At 41.6% G+C, this 24,074-nt stretch overlaps 1 protein-coding gene across 1 annotated transcript in view; it reads right to left on the bottom strand.

Annotated features, from left to right (window-relative positions):
- Positions 1–24,074, bottom strand: part of LOC127574465 (thioredoxin domain-containing protein 6-like) — a 91,372-nt gene that overhangs the window by 24,588 nt on the left and 42,710 nt on the right. The window contains exons 11-14 of the mRNA XM_052023484.1: positions 21,755–21,876; positions 12,880–13,024; positions 10,473–10,580; positions 6,871–7,022 (exon numbers count right to left, since the gene is read on the bottom strand). Coding sequence (XP_051879444.1) covers positions 6,871–7,022; positions 10,473–10,580; positions 12,880–13,024; positions 21,755–21,876 — 527 coding nt within the window. The remainder of the gene's footprint in view (positions 1–6,870; positions 7,023–10,472; positions 10,581–12,879; positions 13,025–21,754; positions 21,877–24,074) is intronic.

Genomic DNA, 24,074 nt, shown 5'->3' with positions numbered 1-24,074 from the left:
AAATTTGCCTTGGTGAATGATACCTATTACATTGTCATTTCAAGCACATGCTATAAAAAGAGGTCTTTAAATTGCAGTTTGTATAGCCCCAACATTTCTATCTCCAATGTTTCAAGAGACTTAGTTTTGGCCAGACAAGTATTACCCAAACCTGTGGTAAAACCACCCATTCACCTAAGTATATATATCAACGATACTGTTGAGGACTTACCTAGATATGTACCTACTGCCCTTCCCCCATTCCTCATTTTACTGCAGAATGGGATAGAGTTATCAATACTAATATAGCCATTATCAGACAATGGGATGAATTATCCACGACTATTAAAGATCATGTGGATTTAGCTAATGATATTTTGCAGAATCCCTCCCTTTGGAATAAGGTTTGGAAATGGGGTCTGGCTGTTAATGCACATCCTTTAATTTGTATTCTTTTATGCTTTATTATCGTTCAACTCTTTGTTCTAATGATTATCCAATGTATTTTCTTAAGCGTCTTTCAGTGGCAACTTAAACAATTTAGATGCATGCATGCTAAGGGCCATTCAAAACCTTTTGCAGTGTTTTTATCTGACCTTATACAAAATATTTTACTAATATTTTTATTATACCAACATTAGTTGATGTAATCATGAATGCTGGTTTTCCTCTTGGCTTGTATTCACCTGGACTTAAATTAATGTGATCCCTAGAATTTTCTGTGGATGAAAAGGGGGAAGATGTTGGCCATGAAGGAATTAAAATATGGGAAAAAACATCTAACTGGAATGTCAAGGACAGTGGAAGTAGACAAACCAAATCTCTTTGTTCTTGCTGTGGTGGAAGGAATGGAGGATGTTGTTTTGTGAGACTGTTCCGCAACCTCCATTTTGTGAACTGCTTTGTGAACTGGTTCTTCCTCAGGGACGGCTTGATCAAAGCAACTAAAAGTGGACACAATGAGGCCCCTGCCAATAATCTGCTAAACTAGAGATCATTTCCAAATAAGAAGTTGTTTGTGAGATGATCTTGGTAAGATAGAAGATGCAGGCTTATGAAAAGGGTAGTCTGTGTCTGTGACCTGAAGTAACCTGAGTCCAGTGTTTGGCTGACCTGGCTAAACTGGCTTGAACTGGTCTGACTCAGGGAGAACAAAGAAAGGGACATGAGGCCCAAGTCTGGTGGAAGAGTAATAAAGTAATACTGCTTGTAGCCTTGGGCCAGATTCAATGAGAAGCTGACACAGGCTAGCCAGATAAGCCTGAGCCAATGAAATCGAAACACAACAGATCGATCTGATAAGAACGAGGATAAAAATGGAGGACTTCAGATGTAAAGCAGCGAGAACTCTGGAGACTAACTAATGCAAAGAAGACCCCCATGGCAGGTGCAGGAAGAAGAAGGATCAATCGTTTGGCCAATGGGAGATCCCCTATTTCAGTGTTGTAAGTTGGAGTGGGTATTGGCACAAAGGGAACAATAGTATTCAGGACTTAAGTTGTTGGCCCTGGGTCAACATAATTTACGTGGATATTTGCATAGATACAATAAAGTGTGAGTTTTGAATTAATTAAGTTTGTGTGGTCATTTACCTAACCTAAGTCAGTTTGAGTGAGGTAAGGGTCAACAAGGGTTAGATCGCATGGGATCTAGGGAGACATAGCTAATAGGATTTGTAATTGGCTCAATGGTAAGAAGCAGAGAGTGATGGTTGAAGGTTGTTTCTCGGACGGGAGGCCTGTGACCAGCAGTGTACCTCTGGGGGTCAGTGCTGGGATCTTTGTTGTTTGTTATTTAAAAAATGATTTGGGGGTGAATGTACAAGGCATGGTTAGTAGATTTACGGATGATACTAAAATAGGTGGTATCATAGACAGTGAAAAAGGTTATCAAAAATTACAGGGGGATCTTGATCAGCTCGGTAAGTGGGCCGAAGATAGTCAAGTGGCTTTCAATTCGGATGAGTGCGAATTGTTGGATTTTGGGAAGTCAAACCAGGGTAGGGCTTATACAGTGAATGGTAGGGCCCATACAGTGAATGGTAGGGCCCTAGGGAGTATTGTGGAACAAAGGGACCTACGAGTACAAGTGCATAGTTTGTTGAAAGTGGTGTCACAGGTAGACAGGGTGGTGATGAAGGCGTTTGACACGCTGGCCTTCATCAGTCAGGGCATTGAGTATGGAGTTAAGATGTTATGTTGCAGTTATAAAGGACGTTGGTGAGATGGCACTTGAAGTATTGTGTACAATTTTGATCACCCTGTTATAGGAAGGACATCATTCAGTTGAAAAGAGTGCAGAGAAGATTTACCAGGATGCTACCAGGATTTGAGTTATAGGAAGAGGTTGGGCGGGCTGGGACTATTCCTTATAACGTAGGAGATTGAGGGTGACCTTACAGAGGTGTATAAAATCATGATGGATATAGATAAGCTGAACGCACATAGTCTTTTTCCCAGGGAAGGGGAACTAAAAACTAGAGGGCATAGGTTTAAGGTGAGAGGTAGAAGATTTAATAGGGACCTGAGGGGCAACTTCTTCATGTAGAGGGTGGTGCGTATATAGTGGAAGTAGTTGAGGCTGGTCCAATATTTAAAAGACATTTGGATAAGTACATGGATAGGAAGGGTTTAGAGGTATAGGAGCCAAATGCAGGCAAGTGGGACTAGCTTGGTGGGTACCATAGTCAGCATGGATGAGTTAGGCTGAAGGGCCTGTTTCCATGCTGTATTACTCTATGACTCTATAAGTTAATGGGATCAAAATGCAATAAGTCCCCAGGAACTGATGACCTACATTCTGGGATTTTGGTAGTATACATTTCTGCTACTGCAGATGATCTACAGGGGTTCATGGATGCATATTTGTGAGCTGCTGGATTTTTTCTGAAACTATTCCAATTTGCAAGTATGTAGTGCAACATAACACAACAGAGAGTGTCCTCGAAGTGAAGTCAGGACTTAGTCTCCACAAGAACTGTGCAATCGTCTTCTCTAACATTACTTTAATGTTCTTCAAAAGGCCCAATACTACCTCTTTCTTTATCCCAAAATGCCCTAGCACATTGGCATGCTCCAGACTGGTCTCACTATCCCCCATATTCTTCTCCTTGGTGAACACTAATGCAAAGTACTCATTTATGACCTCACCCACATCCTCCGCTTCCAAGTACATTTTCCCTTCTTTTTACTGGAGTGGTGCTAACCTCTCCACGTTATCGCCTTGCTCTCGATGTATGTAAAGAATGTCTTAGGAATCTCTTTAATCCTACTTGTCAAGGACTTTTTATGCCACTCCCCCAGCTCTCCTAATTCCCTTCTTGAGGGAATAAGGAGAGCTGGTGGGGGGAAGGGGGGGGATTCTCAAGGCTTGATCACACAGTTGCAGATGACACGAAATTAGGACGTGTTGTTGATAGTGAAGAAGATTATCGTAGATTACAGAGGGATCTTGATCAGTTAGGGAAGTGGCCGAGGAGTGGCAAATGGATTTCAATACAGATAAGTGTGAGGTGATACATTTTGGAAAATCAAACCAAAGTAGGACTTATACTATGAATGGTAGGGCACTGGGGAGTGTAAAGGCGCAGAGGCATCTAGGAGTACAAGTGCATTGTTCACTGAAAGCAGCATCACAGGTAGACAGAGTTGTGAAAAAGGCATTTAACATGTTGGCCTTCATCAGTCAGGGTACTGAGTATAGGAGTAGTTGTATAAGTCATTGGAGAGGCCACACTTGGAGTACTGGTTACACTTTTGGTCACCCTGTTATAGGAAAGACGTGGTTAAATTGAAAAGAGTGCAGAAAAGATTTATGAAAATGTTGCTAGGACTAGTGGGCCTGAGTTATAGAGAGAGGTTGGCCAGGCTAGGTCTTTCTTCCTTGGAACATAGGAGAATGAGAGGCGACCTTATAGAAGTGTTTAAAATTATGAAAGGCATAGATAAGGTGGATAGTAACAGTCTTTTCCCCAGAGTAGGGGAGTCCAAAACTAGGGTGCATAGATTTAGCGTGAGAGAGGAAAGATTTACAAGGGACCTAAAGGGCAACTTTTTCATGCAGAGGTGGGTGAGTATATGCAATGAGCTACCAAAGGAAGTGGTTGAGGTTGGTACAATAGTATCATTTAAGAAGTACATGGAGGGAGGGGCCTGGAGAGATATGGGGCAAATGCAGGACACTGGGACAACGTTGGGCCAAAGGGCCTGTATCCATGCTGTATTGCTCTATGACTCTCTTTTCTGGCTTCTTTATATTCCTCAAGGACCCTGTTCAATTTTAGCTTCCTAAACCTCACACATGCTTTGTTTTCCTTCTTGATTAAATTTACAACCTCTCTCGACATCCAAGGTTCCCTTACCTTGCCATCCTTGTCCTCCCTTCTTACTGGAACATACCAGTCCTTTACTCTTCACAGTTGGTCTTAAACAATGTCCACATGTCAGATGTGAACTTGCCCAAAAAACAGCTGTTCCCAATGAACTCTCCCTAGCTGCTGCCTAATACTCATGTAATTTGCCCTCCCCCAATCTAATACTTTCCCACAAGGTCCATACTTATCCTTATTCATTGCTATCTTAATACTTAAGATAAGATTCCTTTATTATTCACATGTACATCAAAATACACAGTGAAATGCATCTTTGCATAGAATGTTCTGGGAGCAGCCCGCAAGTGTCACCACGCTTCTGGCGCCAACATAGCATGCCCACAACTTCCTAACCCAAATGTCTTTGGAATGTGGGAGGAAACTGAGCACCCAGAGGAAACCCACACAGTCATGGGAAGAACATACAAACTCCCTACAGACCGCAGTTGGAATTGAACCCGGGTCGCTGGCGCTGTAATAGCATTACATTAACTGCTCCTAAATGTTCCCCCACTGAAAAGTCAGTCACCAGGACAGGCTCATTTCCCAACACAAGGTCCGGTATGGCCCCTCCTCTAGTTGGACTATCCACATACTGCTTTAAGAAACTCTCTTGGGTACACACCTCAACTCCAAAAGAAACAACTTAACCAATCCAGTATCCCCATATAACTGAAATACTCTATCCCAGTCAAATTTTGTTGCATCTTCTCTGCATCCTCTCAAATTCAATCACATCCTTTCATAGAGTGGTGAGCAAAACATACATAGTACTTCACCTTTGGCTTAACCAATTTTTATAAAATTGGACCATAACTTCCCTGCTCTTTTTTTCTATGCCCCGGCTAATGAAGGCAAGTGCCCCCTATGCCTTTTTAACCATCATTTCTATTTGTGTTGTTGCCTTCAAGGGTCCTTGGATTTGTACTCCAAGATCTCCCTGTTTCTCAATTCTCCCTATAGCCCTACCATTCATTGTGCATGTTTTATTAGTCCTCCCAATAGCCATCAATTCACACCATCGCCAGAATTAAATTCCATCTATTATTTCTCTGCCCACCTTAGCAACTCATCAAAGTTATCTTATAGTCTAAGGAGGTACAATCCTGATGTAGGATTTCAACCTGAAACGTCGACAATTCCTTGTAGCCTAAGACTATCATAATATCAACAACACTACCAATTTTTGTGTAACATGGATATGTACTAATCAGATCTACTACATTCACATCCAAATAATTAATACATATAACTGCATTATGCATATATTAGTACAGTGTTCCCTATCTGAAAAACAGCATTGAAAATCTCGATTTGTATCTCCTCCCAAGAGTCATTGGCATCATAAAAATTCATAAGTCAATCATTTGTGAATCGAAGGATTTTTGTACATTCAAGATACAAATCAATAGACTTTAAGACATTAAAGATACACTGAAGTAGATGATCAGCCATGATCTTGTTAAATGGCAGAGCAGGGTCAAGCAGCTGAATGGCCCACAACTGCTTCTATTTCTTATGTTCTCATGATATCTGTATCCTGAAGGTATTATGACTTGTTTTGGTCATTTAAAAGGAGAAGTACTGCATCTTTTTGCTTCCTGATTCAGTGGCCTAGAAATCTATATGCTGGCATATTCCAGGGTTCACTTAATATTAGACTTCAGACATTATTATCGATCAAGTGAACTGTGGCATATGTTCAGTTTCATTAGGACAGGGTAGCAGGAAAAAGATAGTTCCAACATGATTGGGAGGATATGAAAGGTGGTTAGAAAAATTAGCAATTTTACTGTGGGGAACCCCTTGACCATCTGTTTTACAAGTATACATCTTTAGCACAGTGCTGTGATCCCTTGATGAACTACAGGTTAAGCTCTGTGTAGCTTTGGTTTTCTGAAATGCAGTCAACACAACACTAACTATATTCAGAACAACACAATTTTATATCGGGAGTTCCAAAAGGGCATCTGGCCTTTGTTTGTAGATGGAAAGGATATCAATCTTTCTTATCTGGGCCTTCGATGCCCCTATCAATATTCATACCAATATAACCATCAGTGCACATCCAGCTTGTAATCAGAATTCTGTTGCACCCTGCTATTTTAGAGATGAAGGTGTTCGCATCATGCTTGGAAACAGTTCTGGCAAAAATCAATTTTCAAGCCCCAAGTTCTGGAGTACAATATTTTGGAAATTTTATTTCAAAAATGTTTAAACAAATAAATAGCTTAAGTATTATTTTAATCATTTTAATAGTGTTTTAAATCAAGCAGTGAGCAATCCCTGAATGCAGTTATGTAATCTTTAATTACATAAAATGAAATCATATTTCATGTAAGCACGGAAACAGGTCACTTGACCTAATCGATTCAAGCATTATAAACCCACCTCCCACCCTTTTACATTTAACAACATCAATATATCCCTCTACTTCTTTCTCCTTTGTGTACTTACTAGGCTTCTCTAAAATAATATTAAGCAAATACTATATTTTTCCTCTCCTACTCTATGGCACCTACCTTTGTTTTGTCGTACAGTATCAGGTTTAATTGCCACCAATGTATGTTCGACAGGAAAGAAAAACTGTAATTCCTTCATTGCAGTTTCAATGTCCTGACTCCCATGTAGCTGGTTAAATGGAATATCTTCTAATGCAAACCTTGCACGCAGGCTAAGAAAAATAAGGAATACATAAATAGTGAAAGGTATCCTAATATTTCCTGAGAATCTCATCAGCACATGAAAAATTTGGATTCATGCAAGACTAGATACAAGACAGGCATCTTGAGTGCAGTCATCCCAAAGGGACTGATTGATGAGTTTTTTTTAGAATACCTTTGTTTAGTCAGCAAGTGTGACCCCAAGCTACCAGTCACTTGTTATTTTAATTCTCCTTCCTGCTTGCACTCTCACTACTCTGACCTCCATGTGCTATGTTGTTCCATTGTAGATCATGTATGCTCAAGGAAAAGCACCTCATCTTTTGACAACACACATTACAGCCCCTGCTATTCGCATTTCTACTTCCTCTAGACCAATAATTACTCCTTTACTTTTTCTTATTACCATTCATTCTGTTACATGCATCATCCACTTTGGAAATATTGAGGAATAGAGGGATCTTGGTGTACATGTTCATGGATCCCTAAGATAGAAGCACAAATTGCTAAGCTGGTGAAGATGACATATATGACGCTGGCCTTCATTAGATAGGACATAGAATATAAGAGCATGGAGGCCATTGTACAACTTCATAAATCCTTGGTTAGGCCAGAGCTTGAGTATTGTCTGTGGTTTGGTCACCACTCTATATGAAGAATGTGATTGCACTGGAGAGGGTGCAGAGGATATTTACTAGGATGTTGCCTGGAATGGAACGTTTCAGTTATGAGAACAGGTAGGATAGCCTGAGTTTGTTTTCCTTGGTGGGGAAGGAGACTAAGGGGACCTGACAGAGGTATACAACATCATGAGGGGCATAGATAAATAAGTTGAATAGTGAGAAACATTTCCTCATAATGGAAACATCTAAACCAGATGTTTCCATTATGTGAAACATTACTCTTCCATTAAAGTGAAGAGTAAGAAGGTTAGGGAGCGATCTGAGGAATTTTTTTTCACCCAGATGGTGGTTGTAATCTGGAACACACTGCCTGGAAGAGTGGTGAAAACAGGTTTTAAATGTTTCACAATATTTAAGAAGTATCTGGATGAGGACTTGAATCGCCAAGGCATTGAAGGCTATGGACCAAGTGCTGGCAAATGGAGATGGTTGGCATGGACACAGTGGGTCAAAGGGCCTTCTTCTGTGTTGTATGAAGAAATATCCTAAGAAAGGATATCCTTGCTATAGAGGTAGGGCAGCAAAGTTTCACCAGACTGATTCCTGGCATGGTAAGACTGTTATTTGAATAGAAATTAGGTCAATTTAGACCTATATTCTCCAGAATTTAGAAGAAAGAGATGAATCCCACTGAAATGTACAAAATCTGACAGGACTGGACAGACTGGATGCATGGAGGATGTTTGCCCTAGTGTACGGGTCACAGTCTTTTGTTTGCCATATATATTTATAATTTGGATGAGAATGTAGGTAGTGTGATTAGTAAGTTTGCAGACGACACCAAAATTAGTGGTATAGTGGACAGTGAAGTTAAAACATGGACCAAAGAGCTCAATTCCAGAGGTGAGGTAAGAATGAGTGGCCTTGACATCACAGTCGTCTTTGATTGCATGTGACAATCAAAGAGCTCTGCTAAGTTTGAAGTCAATGCCATCAACAGCATAATACTTCAATGGTTGGAGTCATACTTCACACAAAAGAAGATGGTTGTGGTTTTTGGAGGTCAACCATCCAAGCCCCGGGACATCAATGCAGGAGTTTGTTCCTAGGCTCAGTCATCTTCAGCTACTTCATTAGTCACCTTCCTTCCATCATAGGGTCAAAAGCTTGTTGATGTTTAGATGATGTTCAATTCCATTTACAACTCAGCAAATGAACAAATACATGCAGCGACTTAGAAAACATTCAAGCCAACGCTTATAAGTGACAAAAAAGTGGCAAAAAGTGCATTGACCACCTCCAACAAATGAGAGTCCAACTAACCAATGGACAATATTCAACATCCTGGGGAGTCACTATTGATTAAAAACTCAACAGGACCAGCCACATTAATACTGTGGATATGAGAGTACATCAGGGAGCTAGATATCTTCAGGAGTCTCAATTCCTACTACAGCAAAGCCTCCTCACCATCTACAAGGCACCAGTAAGGAGCATCTTGGAATACTCAACACTCACCTGGATGATTGCAATTCCAACAGCTCTCAAAAAGCTTGACACCAGGCAGGACAAAGCAGCTCACTTGATCGATACCCCATCTGCCATCCTGAACATTAATTCCCACCATTCCCGGCACACAGTGGTTGTAATGTGACCCTTCTACAAATTGTACTCTAGGTATATATTTATGTTGGCAGGATGTAACAGCACCTACCAACTCAAGACATCTACCACAAGAAGCACAATGGCTTTAAGCATGTTGTCTGCCAAGTTGCTCCCTCCTTATGGGGATAACTTCATCAAAAGCACTGCAGCAGGTCAAGAAAATGGCTCAGTGCCACGATCAATGTTCACCAATCCTGAAAATTAAATAAATTTTTAAAAGGTACTTTTGGATTTGGTGTAGTTACAATTGGACAAGTAAGAGGAGAACAAGCAAGGGCAGTTCTGTTGAGATGGAAAACTGCAGAGGGGGATTGGAAGAGGATATTCAACCATCCAACTATGAATGTCAATGGCTCAGCACTTGTCAAGTAAGATAAAAAGAAATGCTTGATGGTCATACCATGAGGGACAGTAAAACAGACAAAGATCCAGTTTTATCCTGAAATGTTTCAAGGTCTGGATTAACTTGGAGAACTGAAATCTGAGTGCATCGAGGATATTGCAAGTGTTTTATGCTCAAAGGAATGGAATCCAAAAGAATAGAGGCTGTGCCTTCTTTGGAGTCTTGCAAATCATCCGAAGCCTGTTAATGAACACTTACATACTCTACAGGTTCATTTCGTGGGGTGATCATGTCATTTGCTTTGTTTGTCAGTAGATCAAAATTCCTTTGTGGTCCAATGTATGTTAAAGGATTGCAATTTGTATTCACTCTGGAGGTGCCCACTACAGTCTGGAAAGAAAGTCTTTCCTTGCCTAATTTCAGCACCGTTAAAATTACAGAACTGTATCTCATATATTACAGTCAATGCAAGGGAATTGAGATTATTCTGTAAAGGATCATATACCTTTTAGAGATAATATTTATGCATGGAATGAATTTAAAAAAACACATTTGATGTTTAGACACGTTGGCCCTGATTTGCTTTCCAATAGGATTTCACGTTGGAAAAAAAACCAGGATCAATATAATCCTCATCCCTGAACGTCTTTGATTTCTACTACTACATAGCTGATGAGTAAGATATAGAGCTGATCAAAAATGGAATCAACCAGACAAATAATGCAATTGTACAAGTTCACAAGTATTCTGTCTGCCAATTAGAGAACTATAGGAAATATGAATCACTTTAGCAATCACAAAACATATAAGTATCAGACAAAATGTTCTACCTTGTTGGATAGTCCTGTCTTGCTTGTTCAACATCATCAGGTCCCAGTAAATTTCGCCAGTGTTTTATTGCATTGTCTCTAAACAATGCTAATGCCAATATTGGACCGCTGTAATGTAGACGAATTATACATGATTTTTTGATCTTCAAGAATAAAAATCACCAACATTAAACCTTTATATTCATGAAGGAGTTACCAGAAATGAAAATGTATTTATGTGGACAGTTTAAACAAGGAAAAATTGCATTGATTTTTTTGCTTTTCAGGTCCTCAGGACATCCTAAAGCACTTCACAAAAAATTAAGTGCTTTTGAAGAATAGTCACTGTATAATAAAGAAAATGCAGCTGCTAAATTGCAATTAGCTCATGTATGCAAAAAGCAATGTAATGATAACTAGATAATTGACAAAATATGGCTGTATTATTTGCTGCATGCATGCATATTTGTAGCAAGAATCATGAGAGTTGTCATAATGGAAAGAGGAGTAGAAAAAAGTTAGTGATGTGATGCTCTTGCATGCTGGAAGTCTGTAGAATGGGCAGATTGTGACATCAATGTGAGATATGGATAAATTAGACCTCAATGAAGAAGCTAGCACCATATATTCAATTTATATGTAACTGGGTGAGTGGAAGTGTTTCATTTAATACATTTTTTTTCCTTTTTTTGAAATTTTCAGAGATAATGAGTGGCCATTTTTCTCCAAAATATGGGTCTAGAAATTAGATTTTATTGGAGCTGCTTTCAGGCACTCAATGGGCACTTAATTGACAAGGAGATGAGTTGTGCTTTCTACTTGCTTTCTTCCTGACCTGCAAAGGGCTTCTAGCATTTTCTATTTTTGTTTTGAATTTCTAGTAGTGTGCATATTACTAGCAATTATTTCAATAAGTTTGTCATTTCCTAATTTTAATTTGCAATGTAGAGGCCAACTTGAGGCCAGATGCCTCTACTGCCACCTTGAGGATAGATGCAGGGCAGAGGAGCAACACTTCATCATATTTCATCTTGGTAGTCTCCAACCTAACGGCATCAACATCGATTTCTCCAACTTCCGGTTAACCCCTTCCCTCTGTTTTCCCCCTTCCCTTCCCTTTGTTTTCCCTCATTCCCATGGCCACCTCACCCCTTCTCTTTCCCCTCCCCTACCCTCACAACCTGCCCATTACCTCCCTCTGGTTCCCCACCTCCTTCCCTTTATTCAATGGTCTAATATCCTCTCCGATTGGATTCCTTCTTCTCTAGCCCTTTGCCTCTTCCACCTATCACCTCCCAGCTTCTCACATCCTTCCCTTTCATTCCCACTCCCCCACCCAGCTATCTTCCCCCTCTCACCTGGACTCACCTATCACCTGACAGCTTGTGCTCATCCCCCTTCCCCCATCTTTTTATTCTGGCTTCTGCCCTCTTCCTCTCCAGTCCTGATGAAGGGTCTTGATCCGAAAAGTCGATTATTTATTTCCCTTCATAGATGCTGCCTGACCTGCTGAGTTCCTCCAGCATTTTGTGTGTGCTGCTCCAGATTCCATTCCAGCAGCTGCAGAATCTCATGTGTCTCCCTCGTGTCATCATGCTTATTTTGTTGTTTATTTTGCACACGTGTAAGTTATGTATAATCTATGTTAATGTAAGTTTATGTTAACTTACATTTGTCCTTGTCTTGTAATGTACTGTGATGCTGCTGCAAAAAGCAAAATTTCATGGCATTTATATCCTGTAAATGTATGCCTATGACAATGATAAACTTGAAATTGATTCTCTGAAAATCTCCACCCCAGATGGTTGTGGTGGCTAGATCATTAGAAGTACTTAAAATGGGTGTAGATTAATTTTTGGATGATTGGAAATTGAGGGCTATGGAGAAATGGCACAGAAGAAGAAGTGAGGCCTGGGGTAGATCAGCCACGATCATATTAAGTGGCGGGGCAGCCTTAAGGGGCCAGGTAGCCTATTCCTGCACCTATTTTCTTGTGTAGTATACAAAATTATGAGGGGCACAAATAGGGTAGACAGTAGGAAAATATTCCCCTTGGTTGAGGTATCGAAAATTAGAGGGCATAGGTTTAGCGTAAGGTTTAGAGGGGATCTAAGCAAGAACATTTTCACCCAAAAGATGGTTGGAATCTAGAACATACTGCTTGAGTGGATGGTGGAGCCAGGTATCTCACAACATGTAACATTTTTTCTTAAGTAGTGGGTGATAGGTTAATTCCCTCAGTTACACTGGGGCTTGCTGACTGTGGCAAATCAATGTTAAATCATAAGCCTATGGATCAATACATGGTTTACAGACTCAGAGGATCTTGTATGCCCTCATTCAGTACGACATGTCACCTACTTCCTGCCCACATTTTGGATCTCTTGGGAGTCTAATTTCATCCCGTGTTTTTATAACAAGAAATTACCTTATCATATATTCCACAAATTCTGGAGGCAAGTCATTTTTCTCACTTAAGCCGTAAAATGCTGTCACTTGCCGTTCTTTGAGTTTAATTTCTTTTTGCCGTCCAACCGTAAATCTAGCATTTGCGATCTCCTCTAATATCTCAACTAAAGGGAAGATTGCATAAATTATTATGCTGTCCTCAGGTAACAAAAAGGTTCCATTTTTGCAGATGTTCATAAATCGATTTTGCCCATGAGTCAGGAAATACACAAAAATCACTTGCTATGTTAACTATACCTCCACAGTATTGTAATGAATGGTTAAAAACACAAAAGATTAATAAGAAAGAACAATTAATAAAAGTATTAAGAGAGGAAACTAGTTCTGCTGTTTGCAGGAATAAACGTATGTACATACATCAGAATTTTGAATTTAATATTATTATGGGAGCTTGTTCATATGAAGAGGTCGGGCGTTCTTAACCCAGGGTTGGCCCGTAGACATTCAAAGGCCTAATGTGCACAGATGTATTTTTGAGTTTTACATTCAGTATTCATATTTCTCAAATATTTGTATTATCTGCAAGATGGGCAAGGTTATTGGTTATATTATAAAAGTTAAACCACAATTCTCCTCAGAAAATTTGATAAACCCTTTTGCTTTTATATCTTGACCTCTTCTTAGGCACTTTAGTCAGCAAAATATACAAAATTCACGAATCTATTACCATAGTAACTTACCTAGCAATGGTAGATACAAGTGTACCACAAGAAATTCTGCAGATGCTGGAATATGGAGTAATATACAAAAAGTGCTGGAGGAACTTAGCAGGCCAGGCAGCATCCATGGAGGGAAATAAACAGTCGTCGTTTGGGCCGAGACCCTTCATCAGGACTGGAAAGGAAGAGGGCAGAAGCCAAAATAGGAAGGTGCGGTGAGTGGGAGGAGCTCCCCCCTCCCCCCACCTTCTTATTCTGGCTTTTATACAGCATAGAAATGGGCTCTTCAGCCAACTATGAGTCTGCCACCATCAGGTACCTATCTATACTGAACCCAGTTTCCAGCACTCAATTTGTAGTCTTTAATGCCACAGTGATACAAACGTTCACCTAAATAATCAGAATTATATAGTTATAGTGTCATAGAGCACAGATTCAGGCCCTTTAGTGAACCATTTACTGATGTTTCCAGGACTAGAGGGTCTGAGTTATAGGGAGAGGTTGGCCAGGCTAAGTCTTTATTCCTTGGAATGTCAGAGAATGAGGGGTGACCTAATAGAAGTGTGTTTCTGTTGCTCCATCTACAGCCACCCTCTGCCTTCTGTGGGCAAGCCAATTCCAAATCCACTGCCAACTCTCCATGGATCCCATGGCTCATGACTTTCTGGATGACCGTACCATGGGGAACCTTGTCAAACACCTTACTAAACTCCATAAACACCACATTCACTGCTCTCCCTGCATCAATTTGTTTTGTCAAAAAACTCAATTAGGCTTGTGAGGCATGACCTGCCTCTCACAAAGCCATGCTGACTATCATGAATAAGACTATGCTCCTCGAAATACTCATATATCCCGTCCCTAAGAATCCTCTCCAATAGCTTGCCCACCAATCCCTTTTACCTTTATTGAAAAACATTTGCTATCCTCCAATCCTCCGGTACCACTCCTGTGGCCAGGTAGGACACAAATATCATCATCAACGCCCCAGCAATCTCTTCCCTCGCCTCCCGTAGTAACCTGAGGTATATCCCATCTGGCCCCGGAGACTTATCTATCCTGATGTTTTTCAGAAGCTCAAACACTACCTTTTTCTTAACCTCAACATACTCTAGCACATTAGCCTGTTCTATGCTGACCTCACATTTGTCAAAGTCCCTCTCCCTAGTGAACACTGAAGCAAAGTATTCATTAAGGACCTCCCCTACCTCCTCCACCTCCAGGCACATTTCCCCTTTATCCCTGAGCAGTCCTACCCTCACTCTAGTCATCCTCCTGTTCCTTACTTATGTGTAGAATGCCTTGGGGTTTTCCTTAAGTCTACTCGCCAAGGCCTTCTCATGTCCCCTTCTAGCTCTCCTAAGTCCCTTCTTAAGCTCCTTCCTGGCTACCTTATAATTCTCAAGAGCCCACCTGATTCTTGCTTCCTGAACCTTAAGTATGCTTCCTTCTTCCTCTTGACTAAATGCTTCACCTCTTGTCAACTATGGTTGGTTTACCCTATCATCCTTTCCCTGTCTCAGTAGGACAAACCTATCCAGAACCCCATGCAAGTGTTCCCTAAACAGCTTCCACATTTCTTCTGTGCATTTCCCTGAGAACATTTGTTCCCAATTTATGCTCCCAAGTTCCTGCCTAATACCATCATAATTAGCCCTTTTCCAATTAAATACTTTCCCATATCGTCTGCTCCTATCCCTGTCCATGGCTATGCGATAGGACAGGGAATTGTGGTCACTATCTCCGAAACGTTCACCCACTGTGAGGCCTGTCACCTGACCAGGTTCATTGCCCAGTATTAGATCTAGTATGGCCTCTCCTCTCATCAGCCTGTCCACATACTCTGTTAGAAATCCTTCCTGGACACACCTAACAAATTCTGCCCCATCTAAACCTTCTGCATTAAGGAGGTGCCAGTCAATATTAGGGAAGTTGAAGTCTCCCATGACAACAACTCTGTTATTTTTGCACCTTACCAAAATATAAGATAAGGTATCTTTATTAGTCACATGTACATCGAGACACACAGTGAAATGCAACTTTTTTGCATAGAGTGTTCTGGGGCAGCCCACAAGAGTTGCCACGCTTCCGGCACCAATATAGCATGCCCACAACTTCCTAACTTGTACGTCTTTGGAATGTGGGAGAAATGCTTACTTATCTGCTCCTCATTGTCCCTGTGGTTATTGGGGGGGGGCCTATAGAATACTCCCAATAGAATGATTGCTCCCTTCCTGTTTCCCACCCACACTGACTCAGTAGATGATCCCTCCACAATGTCCTCCCTTTCTGCAGCTGTGATACTATCCCCGATTAGCAATGCTACTCCTCCATCTTTTTTTACCTCCCTCCCTATCCCTTTTGAAACATCTGAACCCCAGAACATGAAGCAGCCAATTTTGCCCTTGCGAAAGCCAAGGCTCTGTAATGGCCACAACATCGTAATTCTACGTACTGATCCATCATCCTTATTCTTATTCTTAATACTTCTTGCATTAAAGTAAACACATTTTAAGCCATCCAACTGACTACCTTTATACCCTATCCACTCCTCACTATCCTTCCTCACAGTCTCTCTGCACAACACATCTACCTTTACACCAACTGCTCCATCATCTGACCTAACACTCTGGTTCCCATCCCCCTGCCAACCTAGCTTAAACCCTCCCCAATAGGGCAGGCATGGGTGTAGCAGTTATGTAACGCTAGTACAGCGTCAGCGACTCGTGTTCAATTCTGGCCGCCATCTGTAAGGAGTTTGTACGTTCTCCCCTTCTCTGCGTGGGTTTCCTCTAGGTGTTCTGGTTTCCCACATTCCAAAGACGTATGGGTTAGGAAGTTGTGAGCATGCTATGTTGGCACTGGAAGCATGGTGACACTTGCGGACTGCCCCCAGAACACTCTACGCAAAAGAATGCATTTCACTGTGTGTTTCGATGTACATGTGACTAATAAAGATATCTTATCTTAGCAAATTTGCCCGCAAGTACATTGATCCCTCTCGAGTTCAGGTGTAACCCATCCCTTTTGTACAGGTTATACTTTCCCCAGAAGATATCCCAGTGACCCACAAATCTGAAACCCTTCCCCCTGCACCAATTCTTCAGCCACGCATTTGTCTGCCTCAGTCACACATTCGTCTGCCACATGAATTATTGTGTTATACAGCATGGAAACAAGCCTTCGGCCCAACTCGTTCATGCCATCCAAGGTGCCTTCCTGAGCTTGTCCCATTTGCCTGCATTTGGGCCATAGCCCTCTGAACCTTTCCTATCCATGAACCTGTCCAAATGTCTTTTACATGTTGTAATTGTACGTGCCTCTACCACTTCCTCTGGCAGCTTGTTCCATATACCCAGCCCACTCTGTGTGAAAAACATGCCCCTCAGGCCCCCTTTAAATCCCCCCCCCACCTTAAACCTATGCCCTCTAATTTTAAACTCCCAAACCTTGTGAAATAGACTGTAAACATCCATCTTATCTATACCCCTCTTGATTTTATAAACCTCTATAAAGTTACCTTTAGCCTCCTGTGCTCTGGGGAAAACAGTCCCAGCCCATCCGGTCTCTTGTCATAATTCCAATGCATCAGTTCGCACCTGTCTGAGTTAAATTCCATCTGCCATTTCTTTAACCACCTTCCCATTTGATCTGGATCCTGTTGCAATGTTAGACAGCCTTCTTCATTGTCCACTATACCACCAACTTTGATGTCATCTGCAAACCTAATCATGCCACCTATATTCTCATCCCAATCTTTAATATAGATGGCAAACAGCAGTGGACCCAGCACTGATCGCTGCAGCAGACCACTGGTCACAGGCTTCCAATCTGAAAAGCAACCTCCACTATCAACCTCTGACTCTTTCCACCAAGCCAATCTTGTATCTATCTAGTTAGCTTACCCTGGACCCCATGTGATCTCACCCTGGACTGATTGGGACCCCCCTTTGTAATTGTACTTGTGACCTTTACATTAAAGCTCTATTAAGTTCAGTCTGACTGGACTAGTGTTTTTGAGTGTATAAAAAAGGAGGCATTGAAACTACATTGCACAGAGAATATTGGAGTGCAGTGACCTCAGAGGGTGGTTGGAATCTGGAAAACATTGCTTGAGTGGACGGTGAAGGCAGCTAGTCCTACAACATTTAAGATGTATCTAAATATGCACTTGAATCACCAATACATTAGAAGACTTTGCACCAAGTGCTGGTAAATGGGATTAGTATAGATGAGTATTTGATGGTTGGCGTGGTGGACCAAAGGGCCAGTTTCTGTGCTGTGTGACTCTATTATGGTACTAAACTGCACAGGTGTGTAATGTGATGTTGGTGAGGGGTAGGAGAAAAAGAGAATCCAAGGGCAATAGTGGTAGTTGATAGTGAAGGGAAATAGGTAGGTGCTTCTGCAGCCATAGATGTGAATCCAGGATGGTGTGTTGCCTCCCTGGTGTCAGGGTCAAGGATGTCACAGAATGGTTCCAGGGCATTCTAAAGGGGAAAAGTAATAGAGATCATGGTTCACTTTAGTACTAATGACATAGGTAAAGACAAAGATGAGTTCCTACAACTTGAATTAGGGAGGAAGGTAGAAAGTTTAAAAGCAGGACGTGTAGAGTTGTAATCTCTGGATTATTTCCGGTACAATACACTAGCGTGTATAGGAATTTGAGGATAGGTCAGATAAATGTGTGGCCGGTGAGATGTTGCAGCAGGGAAGGCTTTAGGTTTCTGGGTCATTGGAACCATGTGAAGTTGGACCTATACAAGCCAGAAGGGTTGCACCTGAAGTGGAACATGTCCATCATTCTTATAGGAGGTGGCTTGCTAGTGCTGTTACAGAGATTTTAAACTAATTTGGCAGAGGAATGGGACACATAGGAGCACATTAGCAAATGAGAAACAGCCAAATATAAAAGAAAACCTATGTTAGTCCAATCAGCTGAGCAGACTTGGACTTGATAAGGCACATGGGAGGAGGGCAAGGCTGGAAGGAAGATGAGCTGAGAACATTGATTGAGAATGGGAACATGATGTAATTGCTATCACAAAGACATGGTTGAAAGATAGGCAGAACTAGCAACTGAACAGTCCTGAGTATAGAATCTACAGGTATGACAGGGTTGGGGCAGGGTAATGCAGAAAAGGAGATGGCATTGGAATATTAATCAAGGAATCCATTACTGTATTAAGTAAGAGGGATATCTTAAAAGATTCTTCAAATGAGGGCACGTGGTGGAGCTTAGAAACAAAAGGGGGCAATCACTTTGCTGGGAGTGTAATACAGACTTCCAAACTGTCAGTGCAAGATAGAAGAGCAAAAGTGTAGGCAGATCATATATAAATGTAAAAGAAAATAATTGGTTAATAGTAGTAAGGGATTTCAACTTCCCCAATATTAACTGAGAGAGGATACAATTTTTAAATGTGTTTAACAGTGCTTTTTGAGCCCATACATAGATAGTCCTACCAGAAGTGCAGTTTTCACCCTAATATTTGGGAATGTGGTGGGAGAGTATTTTGGAGTGGCCATAACTCTGTAAATTTTAAGATAGTTATGGAGAAAGAGATTAATGGATCATAATTTACAGTGCTGAATTGGTGGAAAGCCAATGATAAAAGTGGACTAGGAGCAGCAATTTGCAGGTATGTCTACCACTGACTAATTGGAGTCATTCAAAAATGAATAGTGGGAGTTCAGGGTCAATTTCAGGGCTGTAACGGTCAAAGGAAAGGCTAATAAATCCATGGAACCTTGGAGGTCAAGGGCTAGATAAGTAAGAGGTAGCTTATGGCAGACATAAAGAACCAAAAATAGGAGAGGCCCTTTAGAGCACATTAAATAGCAGTGGTGGGTAAGATTAAGGTAAGTGGGCCTTTCATAACTATATTAAGGGCAAAGAGGTAACCTGGGAAAGTATAGGGGCCATAAGGGGCCAAAGTGACAATCTGTGCATGTAGCTAGAGGACAGAAACAAAGTCTTAAATGAATACTTTTCATCTGTATTCACTATGGAGAAGGACATTGTAGCTGGATGGAGAAATCTGGAACAAATTACCTTTGGAAAGGAAGAGGAATTGCATACCTTAGCAGGCTAAGGTGGATAAATCCTCAAGGCCTGAATCAATTTTATCATAGGCTGCTATGGGAGGAGATTGTTGGGGTTCTGGCAGAAATTTTTCAATCTTCTCTGACTACAGAGGAGTTGCCAGATGACTGAAGGACAGCAAATGTAGTATCTTGTTTTTACCCTGTACTACCTCAATGCACTGTGTAATGAATTGATCTGTACAAACGGTATGCAAGACAATTTTTTCACTGTACCTTGGTACAAGTGACAATAATAAACCCAATACCAATCTTTAACAAAGAAGGGCAGCAGAGATAAGCCACATAATTACAAGCCAGTGAGTCTAGTATCAGTAGCAGGGAAACTATTGGTTAAAAAATTCACACTTGGAAAGGCAGGGGTTCCTCAAGCATCGTCAGCACAACTTTCAGGGGAGATCCTGTCTGCCTAATTTGATGGAATTCTTTGATGGATTTCAGTAAGGTATTTGAAGAATGGTCCAAAAGGTTAAAGCCCATGGGATCTAGGACAATTTGGCAAATTGGATTCAAAGTTAGCTTGATGATAGGAGGCAGAGGGTTATGGTCAAGGGTTATTTTGCGATTGGAAGCCAGTGACAAATGCTGTACCACAGGGATTGGTGTAGGAGCCCTTGCTGTTTGCTATATACTTTAATGATATGCATGTGAATGTAGGAGGTATGATTAGAATGAAAACTGATAGTAAGGAGAATAGTCTTCGACGGCAGAACAGTATTGATGAGTTGATAAGATGGGCAGAGGAACAGCAGATAGAAATAATCTTGAAAAACCTAAAGTGATACATTCTGGGAGAACTAACAAGACTAAGATAAACACAATAAATGGTAGGGCCCTAGGAATCAGGAGAACAGAGGGACCTTACTGTACATGTCAAAGGATCCTTGGAGGCAGCAGCAAAGGTAGAAAAGGCATTTAAGAAGCCGTAGAGGATACGTGCCTTCATTAGCTGGGGCAGGGAAGCTATAGGACAACTATATAAGACTATTTAGCCTACAGTGGGACTACAGTTCTGGTGACTACAGGAAGGATAGAGTCATACAACACAGAAATAGAACTTTTGGCTAATCATATCCATCTGTCAGGAATCTATCATTATTAATCTTATTTACCAGCAGTTAGTCATACACCTATCCATTGGTGATTCAGTTCTCTATATCTGTCACATGCTTGCTTTTCCTCTTTCTTCCAGCCCTTGAAATCCCCTGATGCTGAGAGTTCCTTGAATTTGTCCACTGTGCCTTTCACCCTTATTGGAACATATTGGCCCTGAACTCTCACTTGTTCACTTTTAAATGACTTGACTCTAGCTGTACTCCCCAGAGGAACATTCACCCTCCATCATTTCCCACATGGAAAAATAGATACACTCTGAGGCTTCCTTAGCTACTTGTCTATGTCCTTTTCTTCTGCCTGGTGGCTACCCACTTTCTCTCTGACTGCATTTCTTTAAGCTGTGGGAACAACCTCTAAAAATGTACCAGCCACATAACATTCATCTTTGCAGATGTATTATGGTGCCTCTAGCCAGCCCTCGAGCTCTGAAACCCAGTGCTCAAACTGGTCAAACCAGTAGTACTTCCTGCAGATGTGGTCATCCAGTTTGCAGGAAGAGTCCAGAAACTCCCACATGCTGCAGATCAAACAACATGGGCTGAATTCCCCTGTCATACTCTTAATTTTAAAAAGAGCCTACTTACTTAGAATATAATCCAAGCAGAAAAGTAATACCCTTAAATTAAGTGCCAAGTTACTCTCCTTAAGGGGCGGCACGGTAGCGTAGCGGTTAGCGCAACGCTATTACAGCGCCAGCGATCGGGGTTCGATTCCCGTCGCTGTCTGTTAGGAGTTTGTGCGTTCTCCTGTGTCTGCATGGGTTTCCTCCGGGTGCTCCGGTTTCCTCCCACATTCTAAAGACGTATGGGTAGGTTAACTTGGGGGTTTAAAATGGGCGGCGTGGACTCATTGGGCCGGAAGGGCCTGTTACCATGCTGTAAATAAAATTTTTAAAAATTTTTTAAAAATTAAAGAATACAACCATGCTAGCAGCCTTATACAGTACTGTACCTTTTTGTAATTCAAGAAGTTGTGGTCTGATGATTGCTAATGTCCTTTCAATTTTTTTGTACTTTTCATAAATTGTGGGAAAGAAGAAACTGAATAGCTTGTGGGCTAGGTCTCTAACGTCACTAGGGAAAACAAATAAAACAACTTATTTCCTTCGATGTTGCATACATATCTTAACTCATAAATCTGAGTGTGAAATTCTGATATAAGACAGAAGAAGCAAAATATCCATGTAGTCAACTGCTGCTCCAGGCGTGAGCCACAGGCAGGTTGGGCAGAAGACAATAGTTGAAATGATACCTTGACATGGTATTTCAATCTCATTTTTCAGCCAAAGCAAATTCCATAGCAGGGAAATTGGACTCTTCTATTCAAATAACAATTTCAAGTGGCATTCATATCAGGGAGAATCTAACTGCAATTTGATTTGAACCTTGGTTTTATGAGGGAAAGGTCAAAGGGAATTTCACCACTTACTTTCGACATAACGTATCCATGACTCTCTTTTCTGAGGTGATAAACTGCTTCTCTGACACTTTGCAATGGACAGTGTCTATCACTTGGGATAGAGACAGCAACCAGGTGATAAGGTGCCTGCCTGGTGTTAATAATCTTGTTCCTAATACAAAACCTCCCTGGGTTATGAACGCCCAACTTATGGACACTCCGTACATATGGACAAGCATTTGGGAGACCAGTGGGATGGATTTGCTGGATGCTGCGGGGCTCCAAGCACCTTCTGCCAGCTGGGAATTTCTATCTGCCTTCTGTCTCCACCACTCGCCCCCCCCCCCCCCCCCACACCCTGAGCCACAGGGGCTGGGTGGAGGCAAGCAGAGCTGGGAGTGCTCAGCAGACTCACTTGCCCACTCACTGAGTCAGTGATGCCAGCTGCTGGCTGCTCTTCCTGCGTCTGCTCACTCTTCCATCACAGCTGTTTCTGTGATCCTCTCCCACACATGGTTTCTGTTCATTTCCGACTTACAAACAGTTCAGGTTACAACCAGTTCTCAGGAATGGAACCCTGTCTGAACCTGGGGACTGCCTGTATTTGGTTTATCAGAGGATTAAAGAGGGAATGAATATTTTGCACTTCTGTCCTTGCAGTGATAGAACAGTGTAACTTGGACTTGCATTTTCTTGCCTCAAAACTACCTATTTAAATCAAACCAAACAAGTTAGGTAATAAAAGATTGTACATTGAACACATAGTTCGGGTGATGAGTACATCAGAGACTTTAAAAGCTAAACATAGGAGAGTTGAGCAGCATCAAGGCACTTGCCTGTTGCTTGCAAATAAGCTGGTCCCTTTGTCAGGAATGAACTTTGTTGGGATTGCAGACCTCAACTCTGAGCCAATATACTTCTGACGAAGAGGAAATCATGGAAAACAGAGACTGATAGATTCTTTAGGATTGAGTGTTCTACAGGTTATCGGTGAAGAAACATACTGTCATTCACAATTGTAAACAAAGGTGTTAACTTTGCAAAAAAATGGAGGTATCAGCATATATGAAGCAGTGGAAGAAAGAAAGCAGAAAGAAAGGAGATGGGAGACCACCAGAAAGGGCAGATAGTGCAGGCAGGTAATTCAGGAGTTGCCTGTGGTCATTCTGTTCTCAAACAGGTATACTGTCCGTCTGTCCTTATTGGATACTGTTGGGGGGATGGCTTCCCAGAGGAAAGTGGCAACAGCAGACAAGTTTATGGCACCATGGTTGGCTCTAATGTACAGTAGGGGAGGAAAAAGTCTTGGTGAGCAGCAGAACTTATCTCCTCGTACTTCGACTCTATCTTGTTCCCCCTTGTCAAATCCCTTCCCACCTGCATCCGGGACACCAAGCATGCTCTCCACCACTGGCCCCCGCTGCCTCATCGTCATCCAGTCCCTATACACCTCCATACCCTCAGAAAGACCTCAGGCCTTTCCATTTCTTTCCAGAACATGGAACATGGACCTCTACTAACAGTTCACCTGTACTCTTCTCCTCTGCTTGGCTGAACTTGTTCTTACCCTGAACAACTTCTGTTTTGATTCTACTCACTTTCTACACATCAAAAATGTAGCCATGGGCACTCATATGGGCCCTAACTAGGTCCTCCTTTTTGTTGGCTACATGGAGCAGTTCTTGTTCTGAACCTACTCTGGCACCACTCCCCAACTCCTCTTCTGCTACATCAATGACTGCATTGGTGCTGTCTCCTGCACCCATGCAGAACTTGTCAATTTTATCAACTTCACTATTAACTTTCACCTGCCCTCAAATTTACTTGAAGTATTTCTGATACTTTGCTCCCTTTGTGGATCTCTCTGTCTCCA

This window comes from Pristis pectinata, chromosome 9 (genome assembly GCF_009764475.1).
Source record: "Pristis pectinata isolate sPriPec2 chromosome 9, sPriPec2.1.pri, whole genome shotgun sequence".
Classification (NCBI taxonomy): Eukaryota; Metazoa; Chordata; class Chondrichthyes; order Rhinopristiformes; family Pristidae; genus Pristis; species Pristis pectinata.
This window is presented reverse-complemented; position numbering and strand designations above follow the sequence as displayed.